The sequence below is a fragment of the Meriones unguiculatus genome, chromosome 1, assembly GCF_030254825.1.
Source record: "Meriones unguiculatus strain TT.TT164.6M chromosome 1, Bangor_MerUng_6.1, whole genome shotgun sequence".
NCBI classification, from domain to species: Eukaryota; Metazoa; Chordata; class Mammalia; order Rodentia; family Muridae; genus Meriones; species Meriones unguiculatus.
In genome coordinates, this window is record NC_083349.1 from 5526485 (window position 1) to 5543487 (window position 17003).

A 17003-nucleotide genomic window follows, 5' to 3' on the forward strand; every position below is an offset into this window, starting at 1 on the left:
TACATGTTGGATGGGAGACATCATAAAAATACCATCTGGCCAAGGTAGTGCACACCCCTGTCACCCCAGCACTTGGGAGGTGGAAGCAGACAATTCAAAATTTCATGACCGTCCTCTGCTCTACAGCAAATTAGAATCTAATGTAGCCTCAACTCAGATTCCAAGAAAGAAACAAACACAACTGAAATAAACACACAGGAAATACATGGTCTGATCCAAGAAGTAATATTCATGTCTAGAGGGCCTCAATGAGAGAAAAATGAGGGATACAGGTTTGAGAACCACAAGGGGCAGACACCTGGTAGGCTAGGGTCATTGCTTCATGGGAAGAATAGCAACATGGGATTAGCTTAGCGAAAGAGGAGTTAAAAATATGGGAACCAGGGTGAGGACAAGGGTGCACAGAAGGTTCAGGAGTAGTGGATGAGAAAAGAATGACTAAAAAGGGGAGTGAGATGTAACAGGAGAAGCAGGAAGGCAGGCAGGAGTACCTGGGTACCCCAGAGCCTGCTATTGGTTTTCCTAGATTGCTTTAGAATAGGTGGCAAAACAACAGAAACTTATTTTCTCACTAATAAGTGAGAGGGTCTTGAGACCAGAGTGTGGAAATCAAGGTTCTGGCCGAGAGATGGCTCATTTTGGAAACTCCCAAGAAAGCAAGCATCCTGTTACTTTTCTAGCTTCTATTGCTGACAGTCACCAAAAGTCTATGGTTTGGAGCTGCGTCACTGACATCTCTGCCTCTTGGTCCTGTCTTTCAAAATTGTTGGCTTTGTCACAAGAATGTGACATACTAATCTGCATACTAAAGTCACTTCTACAGTAAAGTCATTTCCACAAGGTCACTTTGAGGTTCTGGAAGGACATAAATCAGGGAGAAGCATTGCTCACACCAGCACAAAGGAGTTGTGGAGATTCTGGCAGGCATTTGTGAATGTTCTGGGTTTCTGTGTCTCTCTCAAATGGCACCCTGAAGGTGATGATCTCCAGGAACCTGAAACTGGACATGGTGGTGGAGAACACAATGAAAGGCTAGGAGGTCAAAACTAGCTTCACTGTCTGCTGGCCGCCATGGTATGGATAAGGCCAGCAACTACATCCTTTCCTTGACAGAAACGAGGAAAGTATTGTGACATTTAAAAATATTAGTATCCAGCCAGACACAGTGATGCATGCCTTTAATCCTGGCACATGGAAGGCAAAGGCAGGAGAGTCTCTACAGGTTTGAGGCCAGACTGGTCTATACAGTGAGTCCCAGGACAGCCTGAGCTACACAGTGAGACCCTGTCTCAAATTAAAAAACAAAACAAAAAAACAGTATCCCACAATAAACAGAGAAACCACTGATGTAATTTCCAAGAAACTTTTCTATAAATACTATAGAAACCTTGGACCATTAACTACAGAAGGATTACCTTAAATCATTAGTCAACATTTCTTCAACATGCAAGGAAACTGACAGTCCATAAATGTCTACAGGCATTTGTGCTTCTCCCTACAAGTTCATTAATATTTCTCTCCCATATGATTATGTGTATGTTTAAATAAGCAGTGCATAGTTTTTAACTATGAACCATGGCTTGCGTGGTTAGGTTTGTGTATGTACCATGGGCAGACACCTGTGGCATGTATGCATGTGCGCCTGCGGTGTCCAGAAGACAAAGAATTTACCAACGAAGTATGATATCCCCAGTCCTATTTAGGTCTGTAATAAAATATTTTTCATGAAAATCAAGGAGAATATTTTGATGATGGATATGGATGAGGACCTGGTTCCACAATAAATTCTTTTATATGATCAGATGAGTGCCTGGTGAGAGCACTGGAGTCTACTAAAACATCATGATCTTGAAGGACTTTCTGCATCCACAACACATTCCCAGGATGGTGCACCCAGAGTTCCTGAACAATTTCCCAAAGCGTCAGTAATGTTAGTATATGTGACCTTGACTACACACTTTCTGCGACACACAGCAATGACAGACAGATTTCCCACAGACATATTATCACTAGAGGCTCTTTGCACTGTGAGTCTGCTCAGAGGATGTCACTTGTGAATTCTGCAGGAAGCCCTTCTCACCTTTGTTTCGGACAAAAGCTTTCTCCCTGCTGTGGATTTTACAATGTCTGTAGAAAGAAGACTTGTCACTGAAGGCCTTCCCACACTCAGCGCACATATACGGTTTCTCGCCCGTGTGAATTCGTTGGTGCTCTTTGAGATTGGCTTTGGAAGCCATGGCTTTGCCACACTCGCTGCATATGTAAGGCTTCTCTCCCGTGTGAGTTCTCTGATGTGTGCTGAGAACCGACCTGTCGTTGAAAGACTTCCCACACTCGGAACACACGTAGGGCTTCTCCCCGGTGTGAATTCGATGGTGCACTTTCAGGTGGGACGCCCGCCGGAAGGACTTCCCACAGTCCGAGCACTTGTAAGGCTTCTCACCAGTGTGGGTCTTCTGGTGCATCTGCAGGTGGCAGTTCCTCCTGAAGGACTTTCCGCAGTCGTCACACTTGAAAGGCCTCTCCCCGGTGTGGATGCGCTGGTGCACGTGCAGGTGCGACTTCACCCTGTACGACTTCCCGCACTCGTGGCACTTGTAGGGCTTCTCCCCCGTGTGAAAGCGACAGTGCTTCTTCAGGTCCGAGGCATAGAGGAACAGCTTGCCACAGTCACTGCACGGGTAACACTTCTCCCCACTGTGAATTCTCTGGTGTGTGCTGAGCACTGACTTTTGGCTGAAGGCCATTCCACAGTCTGAACACACAAAGGATCTACCGTCGGTGTGAATTTCATGATGTACCTTCAACTGGGATATTTTCCGGAACGATTCCCCACAGTCAAAGCATTTGTAAGCTCCTTCACTGGTGTGAATTCGATGGTGTGCAAGCAGGTTAGATTTAATGCTGAACGATTTCCCACAGTCAGGGCACTCATAAGGCTTTTCTCCTGTGTGAAATCGACGGTGCTTTGTCAGATCTGATGCACAAACGAACATTTTCCCACAGTCACTGCATGTGTAAGGCTTCTCCCCAGTGTGAATTCTCTGATGTATGGTGAGGACTGACTTTTGGCTGAAGGCCTTCCCACAGTCGGAACACGCGTAGGGTTTCTCCCCAGTGTGTGTTCGAAGGTGCACCTTTAGGTGGTATGTGTAACTGAATGATTTCCCACACACATGGCATTCATAAGGTTTCTCCAATATGTGGATTCCGTGGTGCACCTGCAGGCTGGCTGCACCCATGAGTGATTTTGCACAGTCAGGACACTGATAAGGAGTCTCTACGCTGTGAGTTTCTGAATGGGAGGTCAATTTAGACTTGTGGAGAAAGGTTTTCCCACAAGTGTGACAGATAAAAGATGGTTCCATGTTGTTGGTTATTTGCTGTTGACAGAAAGCTGACTCACCAGCGAGGGCCTTCCCACATCCAGCATATTCAACTGGTTTGTCTTGAAAATTAATTTCATGCTCCATAAGTGGTGGATGAGGGGAAAGAAGGTTTCCAAACTGACTCGCATTGTATGATTTCTCACTTTGGTGAGGAATTGCACACACACCATGAAAAGAACCTTGTGTAAAAAACTGGTGAGGTCCAAGAACATCACCAAGCTGCCTTGCGTCACTGCTTTGACTGTCACAATTTGCTTCGAGGTTAGGCTTTGAACTTTTTGCAAACGAGAAACCTTTTGGAGGTACGTATTGTGAAGAAATGAGGTGGGGTCCCAAAAGAATCGGTTCTCCGGTTTCTTCATAGTCACAAGCACTGTCTAAGGTTAGGGTTTTCTGGCTTCGGAAAGCACCAGGACTTATGGGCAGTATTTGGCTTTGTGGATCTGTCTTTGTCGTAGTATCACCATCCTGCCACAGTTTCTCCAAAATGAAACAATATGAACCGTGCCTTGTGATTTCACTGGCTGCATCATTTAGAAACGAAGCTTTCACACAAATTTGTTGCTGTGGTGTGTCAAGCTGCAGTTCACCTGTAGAGAAGAGGAAGGAGCAGGCACAATGAACGGGATGGAGGAGGACTCCCGCAGAGCCGAACACTGAGAGAGCTGAGTCAGGTGGTAGCTATGCTCATCCTGTGAGGACAACGGAACAAAGTCCTATATAGTCAGGTGGTGGCACACGCCTTTAATCCCAGCACTCGGGAGGCAGAGGCAGGTGGACCTCTGTGAGTTCCAGGCCAGCCTGGTCTTCAAAGTTAGTCCAGGACAGTCAGAGCCACACAGAAAAACCCTGTCTCCCAAAAAAAAAAAACAACAAAAAGTCCTATGTAGTCCTTATTACACACCAAACTTCATCTATACAGCACCCATGTGCTTGGCAACTTTCTATGCACAGGACACATGAACTCAACAAAATAGCCACATCTGTTCTCCCTGTTTTATATGCAAGAAACTGGGAGCTATGGTTAGAAGCCAAAATCACTCAGCTCATTTGTGGTGATGATTTGGTTTGGGCAAAGGCAAGCAGCTCAATGAATAAGAGAGCTAGCCGTACAGAGGTAGTACACAGGCAGGGCTCCGCTAAGGCTGTGATCTGGCATTGCTGGTGGGCAGCTAAGAGCTAGAGACTGCCAAGAGGGCGTCATTAGCTCTGGAGAAATGCATTCACATCCTTTGCCCTTTTTCTCATCTGCCTTTGTTTACAGTTCTTTCTTTACTGTGGTAGTGAGGATCGAAGCAGAGTCCCACCTTTTTAGGCAAGTACCCACCCCGAGAGAGAAACTACTCTCAAATCGTTATTCTTTATTTTAAATCACCCCACCCCATGTGTGCAGAGGAGGTGGGGTGGGAGAGGTGGCTCAGTGGTTAAGAACACTGGTTGCAAACCTAGTGCAATGGAAACTCCCTGGAATTTGTAAGGGTGACCCTAGGAAAAACTCCTAGTAATGGAGGATACAGGACCTGAAGCAGTTATTTTTTTTTTTTATAACCAAGCAAGGCTTCAGTGGAAACTTTCACCAATACAGCTACAAAACCTTCCATCTACAATTTGTCCTGCTGCAAGATGTACTGGGCCGAGAGTGGTGCCAGCCAATGATTGGTCCACCTTGTACCATTATCATGCTGCAAAGGGAACCCACTCCTGACCCTGCCTGGAGGGCCAGGAACCAGAGGCAGGATAGTCCGAAGACCCAGGATAGAACCAAACGCAACTGGCAAAAAACAAACAAACAAACAAAATTAAAATAATTCCTAATGATATTCTGCTCTACTGGTAGACCGGAGGGAGCCTGGCATAACTGTCATCAGAGAGCCTACAGGCAAACATTAGGCAGAGCTTGGGGAATCCTGCAGAAGGGGAGGAAGGAAGGATCGTAAGAGCCAAAGGGGTGAAGGACACTACAAGAACATGGCCTACAGAATCAACTAACCAGGGCTCGTAGGGGCTCACAGAGCCTGAACCAACAGTCAGGGAGCCTGCATGGGTCTCACACCTTTGACTGCTCTTGGGACCCTTTTCCTCCTTGTAAAGCCTGGATATGAGGGTATGTGTCTAGTCTTACTGTAACTTGTTATGCCATGTTTGGTTGATGTCCCTGGGAAGCCTGCTCTTCTCTGAAGGGAAATGGAGGAGTGAATCAGGAGGGGAGTGGACTTGGGGGAAGGGACTGGGAGACGAGAAGGGAGGGGAAACGGCGAGGGTGTGGAGTATGTGAGAGAATAAATTAAAACAAAACACTTGTTGCTCCTGCACAAGTTTGGCTCCCAGCACCCACATGTACATGTATGTATGTGTATGCACTTGCATGTGTTGCCTATGCCATTGCATGTGTGTGGAAGTCCAAGGGCACCCTGGGTGAGTCAGCTTTTTATCATGTAGGCTCCATGAGTCAAACTCACTGTTGGCAGTACAAAGCCACACATGGAAATATGCAAAAAGGAATGCAGCATCAAGACAAAAGAAGGAAAAAAAAAATTAAAAAAAAAAAAAAAAAAAAAGACTTGCTAGTCCACCATGTTTGAAAAAGAAGGATAAGGAAAGGAGGCCCATCCTGCACCCCCAGGCCGGCTGTGCTCACCCACTGACAAGAGGTGGCTGTAGATCTCCAGCATCACCTCCTGGTACAGGCGTCTTTGGGCAGGGTCCAGGTGCTGCCACTCCTCCTGGCTGAAGTCCACGGTCACATCCTCAAAGGTCACCAATCTCTGTAACAACACATTCACTGTGAATTAACACTGATAAATAGGACTTGTGTTGTCAGTGATCCCCACCCCGCAGACTAAGCTTCACGCTTTCATAAAATGCCTATTTCCCATTGTATATAGGACACACATATATATGTAATATATACATACAAAATAACTGGCCACCTATTAAATACTGGCATCCCCTCCAAGGAGGCCATAGACAGTTTTTATTCATTCTCTATGAATGATTAAACAGCATGATAGTTATTAAGCCACATTGTATCTGTCTGTATCTGTGTTGGGTCCCTGGGATTCAATACTATGAGTTTGTACTCTCAAAGAAACTCAGACTTGCAAAATAGCAAATATAAGCCCAGGTATGGGGCTAGAAAGGAACAGTTTTAGAAATCTATACAAAGCAAACTGTTGGGCAGGGCGGGTTAGGCGGCTTCCTGGGAAGGACTGTCATGCCAATCTGAGTAAAGCAAGGTAAACTGGAAAGGAAAAGCTTCGGCTGGAACGTGGAGAAAACACCGTATCCTAGGAGAGAACTAGAACGAAGGCGGAGGGAAGGGAAAGCTGTGGCTTCAGGAGCCGCAGAGCTCTGTGTAGGGGAGACAGCAACACCCACAATGCCTGGAAACTGGCTGTCATCCAAGTCACAAGGAGGAAGTGGAAGTCTGGGGCAAGCCTGGGGTGGGTAAAAAGCTTATGGGCTTTTCAGCTTTGAGTCACGGATTGTCACGTAAGTAATTAACTGCAGGGAAATGAAGACCTTCAACTTAAAAAGCTGGGCTTCCTGAATCCAACTTGTGTCCCTCTAAGATGTGATGGTGGAAGGTTTGCCTTCAGCAGCACTGGAGACAAAAATGCAGCCTGAAGGGCAGTTAATACTGCAGCACCGTCTTCATCGACAGTGACTGCTAAAGCACGCAAGAGCAGCACTGCCAGGTCTGTATGAAGTAGGATTCTGGGATGATGACGCCTGAACCCAGTGATGACCTTAACATCACAAGACAGAGATGACCAGCATGATGTAAGACCCCGGCAGGGTGCAATAGTGCAGGCATGTCACCACTGTCAAGTGTTCTTGCAAAGATAAAAGCGGAGTATGATCATTCTCCAGAGCAGAGATCTCCAATGCAAATACAATAGAAACCACAAAGTCCTTCAGATGAAACCATCTTCATAGCATACTTAATTCAGACCAACATATCCAAACTATTATTTTAGAGTCCCCCAAGGGGAACGAACCCACCCTGGTACCTCAAGTTGCAGCCCAGCTAGGGGAAAGGGATCCAAAGTCAGGCAACAGAGTCAGAGACAGCCTCTACCCCCATTGTTAGGGGACCCACAGCACATCTGCTACATACGTGTAGGGGGCCTAGGTCCTGCCATGGATGCCCTTTAGTTGGTGGTTCAGTCTCTGTGAGTGCCCAAGGGCCCAGGTTAATTGAGTCTGTAGGTCTTCTTGTGGTGTCCTTGACCCCTCCCGGCTCCCTCTGTCCTTCCTCCTACTCTTCCACAAAACTTCCCAAGCTCAACCTATATTGTTTGGCTGTGGGTCTCAGCATCTGTTTCCATTAGCTGCTGGATGAAGCCCTCAGAAGACAGTTACGCTATAGGCATAACTCTGAAAGCATAGCAGAGTATCATTAATAGTGTTAGGGGTTGGCTCTCTCCCATGGGGTGGGTCTTAGGCCAGTCAATGGTTGACCATTACCTAAATCTCTGCTCTGCGGGAGAGCTGCTCGTTAAGCTGCATTGTTACGTTTTCACCTTGACCTTTACCTTGACAAAGAAAAGAGGAAGTTTTGCCAAATTCCTTAAAAGCTTGTCCGTGTGACCTTGGACCATAACTGCAGTAGGGAATTAGTTTTAGAATAGGACTTTTATCTGCTATGGGCCGGTAGGTTTTGAAATGGAAGTTGGGCGTTCCCAGGAACCTTTTCATTTTGAATTGATGTGACTTGTCTTTCCTTTACCTATAAAAAAAATGAACCCTGGAATAAACCCACACTGCTTCAGTCATTACTGACAGCCCTCTCAAGCCATCCCGTGTGTAGTGTGATTTGTTTTAATTATTTTAAATCCTCACTCCCCACTCAGGTACTGCTGACTCTGAACTTCTAGTAGATGACGTAAGTTTTGGGTCAAAGGTTTTATGGGTGAGTTGGTGTGCCCCTCCCTCTACTGGAAGTCCCACCTGGTTACAGGAGGTGGCAACTTCAGGCTCCATATCCCCCGATGCTAGGAGTCCCAAGGACTCCCAGGGGCCTCCCCGGTTCCAGAGGTGCCCCCACCACCAATTTCTGTTCTCTCTCCCTGTCCTCTTCCATAGCTCCCCTCCCCCCACACAATCCCCACCCGTTACTCTCCCCCCTCCATCCACTCCATATGTCTATTTTATTTCCTCTTCTGAGTGAGATTCAAGCATGCTCCCTTGGGCCCTCCTCGACTTCTTTGGGTCTGTGGTTATCCTGTACCTCATGGCTAATATCCACATATACCTGAGTACATACTATGCGTGTCTTTCTGGGTCTGAGTTACCTCACTCAGGATGATCTTTTCTAGTTCCATCCATTTGCCTACAAATTGATGGGCTGCCTAAATCCTCTCTCACTGAATAATACTGGAAATTCAATAGCATATCTCTTAAAAGCATAAAACTCAGCAGCAGAATCTTTGGTAGAACACCTAACTGTGCATTCTGAAATGTGGGACTAGAAAAATCTCCAAAATCTAACCAAATATTTTAAAAAATTACATTTAGGTTTTTTTTTTTTAAACCACTTTCTAAGGAAAATTTAGCATCCCTTCAATTATTGATGGCTACAATGCATACAGTGATGTTAGCAGCAGTGACATCATCACTCTGAGAAATGACGGGTCCTGCAGTGTCACCTTAGGGCGTCTATATGAACAAGCAATGAAGATATATACAGTCCAATGGAGTTTACTGCCAAAGTATCCCAAGGTTTCCTAGAACTCAATAGCCTCAAAGTACAGCTACAGTTAAGGAATCCATGTAATTTTAGAAGTCACTCATGTTTTTGCCTGGGATCAGGGATGTAGAAAACAAACATTCCTGTTTTGTTATACTGCTAAATCTTAATGGACAATTTTCATCCAAGCTATTTTCCCTACTGTAAAAAAACAAAACAAAACAAAACAAAACAAAAAAACATTAAAATTCCCAACTTTTGAGGAGTCAATGTGTACTATAAAATGGGAGGGAAAGTCAAAAGACTCAGGGAGCAGTACACATATGCGGTACTAAGCTGCTACCTTGGCATTGTAACATTCCCCAGAGGTTCAAGAGGCCACTCCATGTGTAAATAAATGTGTAAGCTGCACACACAGCTGAGGGAAGCACGTAACAGGTGCTGGTGAGGCAGCTGCTTGAGTCCCCAGGCCCAAGGTTGCACTTCACAAATGCTACCATAATTAACACACACACACAAACTTCGGGTTCACTAAGCTAGTCATGGATGCACCTACTTCTTTGTCCTGCCAGTCCTGTGGGCTGAGCAGAAACAGGCCTCCCCAGGAAGTCACAGATGGGCAGATAAACCTAACCTAAGAAGCAGCACAAGGAACACGTCAGTGAGAAGATGAGGGAGTGCTGGGGTTTCAGCCTTGTGCGCTTCGCTCTTAGCTGGAGAATCGAGGTTGTGTTAGGAACAGGAATCCAATCTGCTGCTTCCAACGTCTACCATTTAGCTATGAAAAGTCCAACCCGGGCCATCTCTCCTCACCTCACAGGATCCATCCTGCTCCCCTGTTCCCAGTCTCCGGGCCTTCTGGCAGAAAGTCATGTCAGTAGGCATGTCCTCTGTGGTTTCTGCTCTTGGTCTGCCTCTGACTTTCTCAGGATTCTGAAGACACGTGAGCATGTGGAGGATCCAAGGAGAGTTGCAGGGCAGAGGCCAGCTTGGTTATGTCGAGAAAATTGGCAGTGTGAATGATTCAGCATCCCCCAGAGGTCTGCAAAGACATCAGAGAGCCCTGGAAAGTCAATGACCGTATTATCACTCACCCAATGATTACCTGACCACAAAGAGTTGAAGGTTCTACCTGAAGGTCCTCATGTAGACACTGCAGAACAGACAAAGCCCAGAAATGTCCAACTCTTCCTCCCACCTCTTAACTGTGACAACAGGAAGCTATTAAGCAAGGTGACATAAAGCAGGGATACAGGTGTTGGGGATTTGGTGCAGGATGAGGCTCACCAAGCCCTCAGCACCTGCCTGGCAGATTATAAATATGACTTTAAAAAAAAAAAAAACAGCTATCTCTGAGCTTATTTTCCAAACAATCTTTTCACTGTATGCCAGAGGTGTGACTATACCTGGTGTTTTAAGAGGAGGCAATTGAGGCTCCGTGATGTTTCCCATATGACTGAGGTCACCAAATGGAAGAGAAGGGGATCAGTATATGTCTGACTTACACAAAATGACACCTTGCCCCAGCGGAAGCTTTTCCTGTTTCTAGACATTGTTGACATATCCCTGCAGTTCACTACCGCAGTTCCCTCCGTGATCAAAAAGTATTCTGGAATGCACAAGGACCCGGCCCTCTGTTCTAAGTCTACCCTTTCCTCCTTTTTATTTTGTTACTATGTAGCACAGGCTGACAGAGAACTCAATACATACTCCAGGATGGCCTTGAAGTCACAGTGATGCCGCCCCATCAGCCTATCAACTAACTGTAGGGATTACAGGCCTAAGCATTCCTCTGGCTGACTGTGTGTGTCTTCTCTGTCTGTAATGACTCACACAGTTGCACTGGATGCAATCACTCAAACCAATGACTTTCAGTGACCTCTAAAGATGGGACGCAGGCAGAGTATGGTGGCGCACACCTGTAATCCCGGCAACTTGGAGAGGCAGAGGCAGGAAGACCTCTGTGAGTTCAAGACCAACCTGGTCTACAAAGCAAGTCTAAGATAGCCAAGGCTACACAGAGAAACTATGTCTCGAAAAACAAACAAATAAACAAACAGAGGCTGGGCACAGGACTGCCAGGTTACAAATTGCCTCCCAGTCACTGACATGTACCAGGACCCTGAAATTATGATTACTTTGATAGCCAATAATTTTTTTCCTTAGAGTGTTACTTATTGGTTTCCACATAACCCCAAATAACTCCCAACACAAGGGTCCATATAAAAGACCCTTTTATATTTTATATTGCATTGATGTTGCTTTCTTTTTTTGAGGTAGGGTCTCATGTAGGCCTGGCTGGCCTTGAACTTATTATTTAACACAGATTGTTTTTGCTATCCCGATAGTCCTGCCCCATGCCGCAGTGCAGGGAAACCTGTGCTCCACCAAGCCTGGCTTGGAAGCAGCATTAAAACAAGCTTTTAAAAGCTACTTTTGTCATTCATTCTTGGTGACTGGCTACACAGAAACCACAGCTCTCACTGTAAAGGAAATGGGAACAGTTTACTCTAGAGCCAAGTAAGTCTTACCATGGCCTGGGAGCACAGATACAGGTTATCCAACTACCCTGTTCCAATGCAGTATCACTTTGATGAAACTTTGGAGTAAGAGGACTAAATAAAGCCACAAACCAAAGTGTTCCTAAAGTACATTGGTGAGAGCCAAAAGATAAGCAACAAAATAATCTGATGGTTGGGGGTTATCACAGCATGAGAAACTGCATTAAAGTGTCACAGCATTAGGGAGGTTGAGAGCCACTGCCTCGGAGAGTAAAGGTGCTTGCCAACAACCCTGACAACGTGAGTTTGATACTTGGGACCCACCATGTGCCTACACAAAACAAAAAAGGTAGAGAGGGCTTGAGGAAGACTGGACATTGTTCCCTGGCTTCCACGCTCACCTGTATGCATGCGTGTATCCATAGCCAAATAAACCTGTACATGACACAGACACCAAAACAGTAACAACAACAAAACACTGGTGGGACTATTAGGTAGGCAGGTTACAAGCGGGAAAATCTCTTATTACAGGCCTCACATGCTCTCCAATGACATTCTTAGCCTTCCAGCTGTTGGAAACTAGTGGGCTGTTTAGGGGAAATACACAGATGGATCGCAGCCACATCTGAGGTCAGACTGGCCTACAAACTGAGTTTCAGGCCAGCCAGGGGTACATAGGAATACCCCGTCAAAAGGAAGGAAAGGGGGTAAGAAATCAGAGGCTGGAGAGGTGGTTCAATGGTTAAGAGCAATTGCTGTTCTTGCAGCTGCCTCAGCACCCACACACGGCTCACAACCTCTTAACTCTGGAGGATCAGATGCTCTCTCCTGGCCTCTCTGGGCACCAGGCACACACCTGGTACACCTACATACAAGCAGCCCAACCCTCAAAAACATAAAGTAGATCTTAAAAACGGAAACACACGCACAAAGCTGCTTTTACTAAAATGCATTAGGTACGTTTCTTTACTCTGGCTCTGACTTTCGCATGGCTCCGATTCGTAACTATTTCATTCCCCAGCCCAGCCTTCGATGTGCAGTCATCCTCCAGCCTCGGCCTCTAGCACGCTGAGATCACAGGGCAGGCATGGCCCGCCACCACCACCTGCAGGACTACCCTGATACATAAGTCTTGATTTCTAAACCTAAACCTCAAGTCTGTACACCAGAGACTGACCCAGGGCCACGAGGGCACTTAACTCGTCTGCCTAAAGTAACCGATGTCTGGAGTCTCGTCCTCTGCTTTTCTTTCTTTCCATAATTTTTTTTTTTTTTTAATTTTTAAAGAGGTGTGGATCAGTTGGAGAAAGTAGCTCATTGGAAGTTAGAGAAAAAAAATTATTTCAAAGATTTACTCTTACTATTAAAAAAATTTTAAATTATATGTGAATGGGTGTTTTGCCTGTCTGTGTGCCTGCACACCACAAGCCTGCAGTGACTGTGGGCGCAGGAGGGAGCAATGGATCCCCTGGAACAGTTCCAGGCAGTTCAAAGCCACCATGAATGTGGGTGCTGGGAATGCAACACTGCTGGGCCCGCTCTCTGCTTTTCATCCTCACTGGCCTCTTCCATAGGCATACCGGATGAGGCTGGCCCTTGCCTGTTTGGATGCAGAAACCCCACTTCTGCTTCAAAACCTCTTTACAGCACCATTCTGCTTACCTGTCAACTACCGATCCTTACCAAAAGGCAAACCTCTGGCAGGCCTCACACCTGCAATTGTAATTGAATTAGGATTAGTTTGTTTGGTTTTTTTTTTGTTTTTGTTTTTAATCCTTCTGCTGATTCCAGCTCCAGCTCCACACAGGAAATATAATACAGGCAAGATATATGCCCAGAGCAACTGGTCTCTGGGGTCAGCACCAAAGCTTATGTCTTGGTTCAGGTGACTGAGCGTGCCATATTATATATACCTAAATATACCTCCTGGCTTTCATGTTTAGTCTTTCTTTCTTTGATTGCTAATACTGCTTAGGCTGACAATGATGGCGGGCACTGTGTCCCTATTGTGCCTAGATCACGAGACCCCAAAAGACCACCATCAAGTCCCTGGCAAAACACATGAGGGTTTATTTAATACAAGCTTGAGCATGGGTGGCAAGGAGGAGAGGAATGAGGCGGGGAGTTCTAGGGGAACAAGGTTTTTAAAGGGCAAAACTGCAAGGGGCATAGGGGGCGGGGGGAGAAATGGGGGCTCCAAGCCTTGGTGTTACACGATTGGTTAAGGGAAATGATTTGAAATGATTGGTTTACTTTAGTTGCCAAGTCCATAACCGGTTCTGGCCTGGCCATCTGGGTGGGTTGCCAGGAGACGGTATCTCTTTAAGTGGTTCTGGCCAGGCCATCTGGGCTGGTTTCCTAGCAACTGTATCTCTAGTGGGCAGGAAAAGAATGCAGTAAGGCTGGTTCTTCCCCTGCAGGTGGGTGGACATGTCTCCACCTGGCTGGTCTTCGTTCGGGCTTGTGCTTTAAACTTTAACTCAATAATCCCCCTCCTGTCCCCCCCCAAAAAAACCCCAAAAATCCTAATTTTTAATTCTTTGGTCTTTTATCCCCAGTTTGGGCCAAAACATAAATTCATTTCCCGCTTTCTCTTACTCTTTGGAGTGTTTCTGCTCTGGCAGGCCAGTGTCTGCGCCGGGGCCAGGGCTCCAGCTAACAGCTCTCAAACACTGCGGGGCCAGAATGCAGCCGACACCCGCCCCAGGCTCCATCCGTCTGAGCAGCGCTGCTCGCCTGACTCCTAAGCCAATCAATGCCCGAGCGGTCACAAGCCACCTCAAGGTCCTCGGCCTGATGCTCCGGGATCCTGCAGCGCACACTCAAGAGTCCTGGCCCCAACGTGCTCACACGACAATTTTTAGGGACGCCGGTGTGAATCACACAGGACAGCACACTGGGAAGTGGCGAAACACAGGCGCGTAGAACCCGATCGCTCGGCATCCCCCTGCAGCCGCCTCAGCCCTGGGCAGAGACCGCGCTCCGCAGCTCGGCGTCCTGTCTCCCCGCTCCGCACTCACCTCACGGCGCACCGCAGAAGCTCTGCACTCCGCACGCCAGGGCCCCGCGACTTCCGCCCACGGACACCCACAATTCCAAGGGTTCGGATTCCAAACACCCACGATGTCCTGGCAACGCTGGCAGAAGCCACTACCTGAAGATCTAGGCGGATGTGACCACTCTAGGTCACTTCCGATTTGAATAAAGGTTCCCTCAACCTATTAGCATATCCCCCACTCCCCCACCCCCGCTTTGTGTATGACGCGCATGCGCACCACCCACTGGAGGTAAATCCTGCCAATACTTACTATGGCTCATCTGGTGGTTTTTGTTTTTTCATGAAGTGCTGTGGCCGCACGCACACTCCAAAGACACAAAGGCCAACGTCTGAGTGCATGAGTTCCACAGATCCCAGCAAGGCCTGCGGAACGTGACACAATGAAAGCCTAAGGCTGTCTCCCATTGTCAGATTTACTTAATTTTGTATGTGTTATTTCTAAGAGAGTGTGGCGTTTCATCTTCCTAAAAGTGCCTTTCTCTGTATTTATTTTATTATTTATTTTCGTGCATTCTTGCCTGTACTCTGCGTTTACAGCACCCAGGACCTCTGCAAGAGCAACAAGTGTTCTTATCCTGTCTCTCCTTTTCTTTATTTTCACCAGAACTTAACAGGGTTCTTGGTTTTGAGATGGTCTCACAATGTTGGCCTGACTGGCTTGGAGCTGGCCATGGAGATCAGTCTGGCCCTGGACTCTCAGATAACCCATGGCCTCTGTCTCCTGAGCACTAGGATTAAAGGTGTGTACCACCACACTGGCCTTTTCTGATTTCTCAGATGAAAACTATGTGGGGTTCTTAGGAAACAGGAAGCGAAGCTGTATGGAACATTAAAGGTGAGAACCCGAGATGAACCCTCTTGTCCTTCCTATCCAGGGTATCTCACGGTTCCCAGAGTTAGAAACCTGTTCTTACCTACAAGTAAACTTTTTTCTAAGTTACATAATAGAAACAGTGTAGAACTAGGTGTGGATGATGAAAATAATGGTAAATGGGGAGACCAGTCAAATAGTGAAAGCGCCTAGCACTGTAGTGAATTAATTAGTAGCCCTAATGTAGAATATGAGAATAGAGTCAAAGACTGTGTGAGTTACCTCCAGGTTAAACACATTCTAGCCCTGGATCATCTAGAACGGTGGTTCTCAATGTGAGTTGTGACCCCTTTGACAAACCTTTTGTCTCCCAAAATATTTACATTATGATTCATAACTAGCAAAATTACAGTTAGGAAGTAGCAATGAAAGTTTTACGGTTGGGGTCACCACAACACGAGGAACTGTATTAAAGGGTCGTAGCATTAGGGAGGTGGAGAACCACTGGTCCAGAACTATGTAGACCAGGCTGGCCTTGAGCTTATTCTGATCTTGTCTATGCCATTCAAGTACTAGGATTACAGCAATGTGCCATCATGCCTGGTTCTCAGGTGACCTAGAGTTTCCCATTGAGAGCAGACTACAGGAGTGATGACTTAGGGAACACAGTTTCATCATCAAAAATAGTGCCAGGAGTCCCAAAAGAGTAGGGCCAACCATTCATCACCACAGGGCAAAATTATAACAAACTCCATGAAAGTTAGTATTATGCAAATGCCAGCAGTCTCTGCTCTTCATTTATCTGCTACTTCTAAGCATATTACTATTGTTAACTGTACCCATTTACTGTATCTCAGGCACAAATGCTTTCCTTCGTTTTATTCTTAGTCAATAAACAATGCCCATCTATCTTGCAGCCTGAACCACAGCAGCAAGAAGATGGACATTTGCCACATGGAGGCGAGCCACTGAGAGAGTCAGAAGCTGAAGCTGCACATACATAAAATCAGAAGTTAGTATCTGTATGAGAGTGAACACACTGTCACTGTCTTCCTGAGGTACCTCCTATTTTCCAGTTTAATGTACATTTTATTTTTATGACCTATAAAATTCCATTGTATTTATGGTACGTTTCATTATACACCCATCTATATTGGTGGACGTCTAGGCTGATTCCATTCTCTGCTGTTGGGAAGAGTAGTGTTAAACATGGATGTGTCAGTATCTCTGTGGTGTGATATAGATTCCCAGGCGTATATCCAGACACGGTTAACTGGGTCATGAGGTAGTTCTAGTTTTAGTAATTTTAGAAACCACCACCAAGGCTGCATAGTGAGAACCAGTCTCAAAACCAAAACAAATCAAACAAACCAAACACAACAACAAAAGCCCAGACTGATTTCACTCGAGTTACAATAACCTACATTCCCTCCAACAGTCAATAAAGACTCCTTTTCTTCACATCCCCAGCAGATTTGCTGTCCGTGGATGATAGCCATTCCAACCAGGATAAGGTGCTAGCTAAGATGTTAAACACTTTAAAAGATTTGAC

At 46.2% G+C, this 17003-nt stretch overlaps 1 protein-coding gene across 6 annotated transcripts; it reads right to left on the reverse strand.

Moving 5' to 3' along the window:
• Positions 1–209: 209 nt before the first annotated feature.
• LOC110553738 (zinc finger protein 260-like) lies at positions 210–14792 on the reverse strand. Of its 6 annotated transcripts, none has more exons than XM_021645837.2 (5): positions 14603–14792; positions 13245–13295; positions 9895–10123; positions 6028–6154; positions 210–3979 (listed from the first exon to the last, which is right to left on the reverse strand). In XM_021645837.2, the coding sequence occupies exons 3-5, from the start codon at positions 10030–10032 to the stop codon at positions 2010–2012; spliced, it is 2235 nt and encodes a 744-aa protein (XP_021501512.1). In that variant the 5' UTR covers positions 10033–10123; positions 13245–13295; positions 14603–14792; the 3' UTR covers positions 210–2009. The 6 variants fall into 6 exon arrangements, with proteins under 6 accessions (XP_021501512.1, XP_060236304.1, XP_060236310.1 ...); XM_060380321.1 differs by having other exon boundaries at positions 9895–10144; XM_060380327.1 differs by lacking the exon at positions 14603–14792 and adding an exon at positions 14181–14584 and having other exon boundaries at positions 9895–10144.
• Between the last annotated feature and the right edge of the window lie 2211 nt (positions 14793–17003).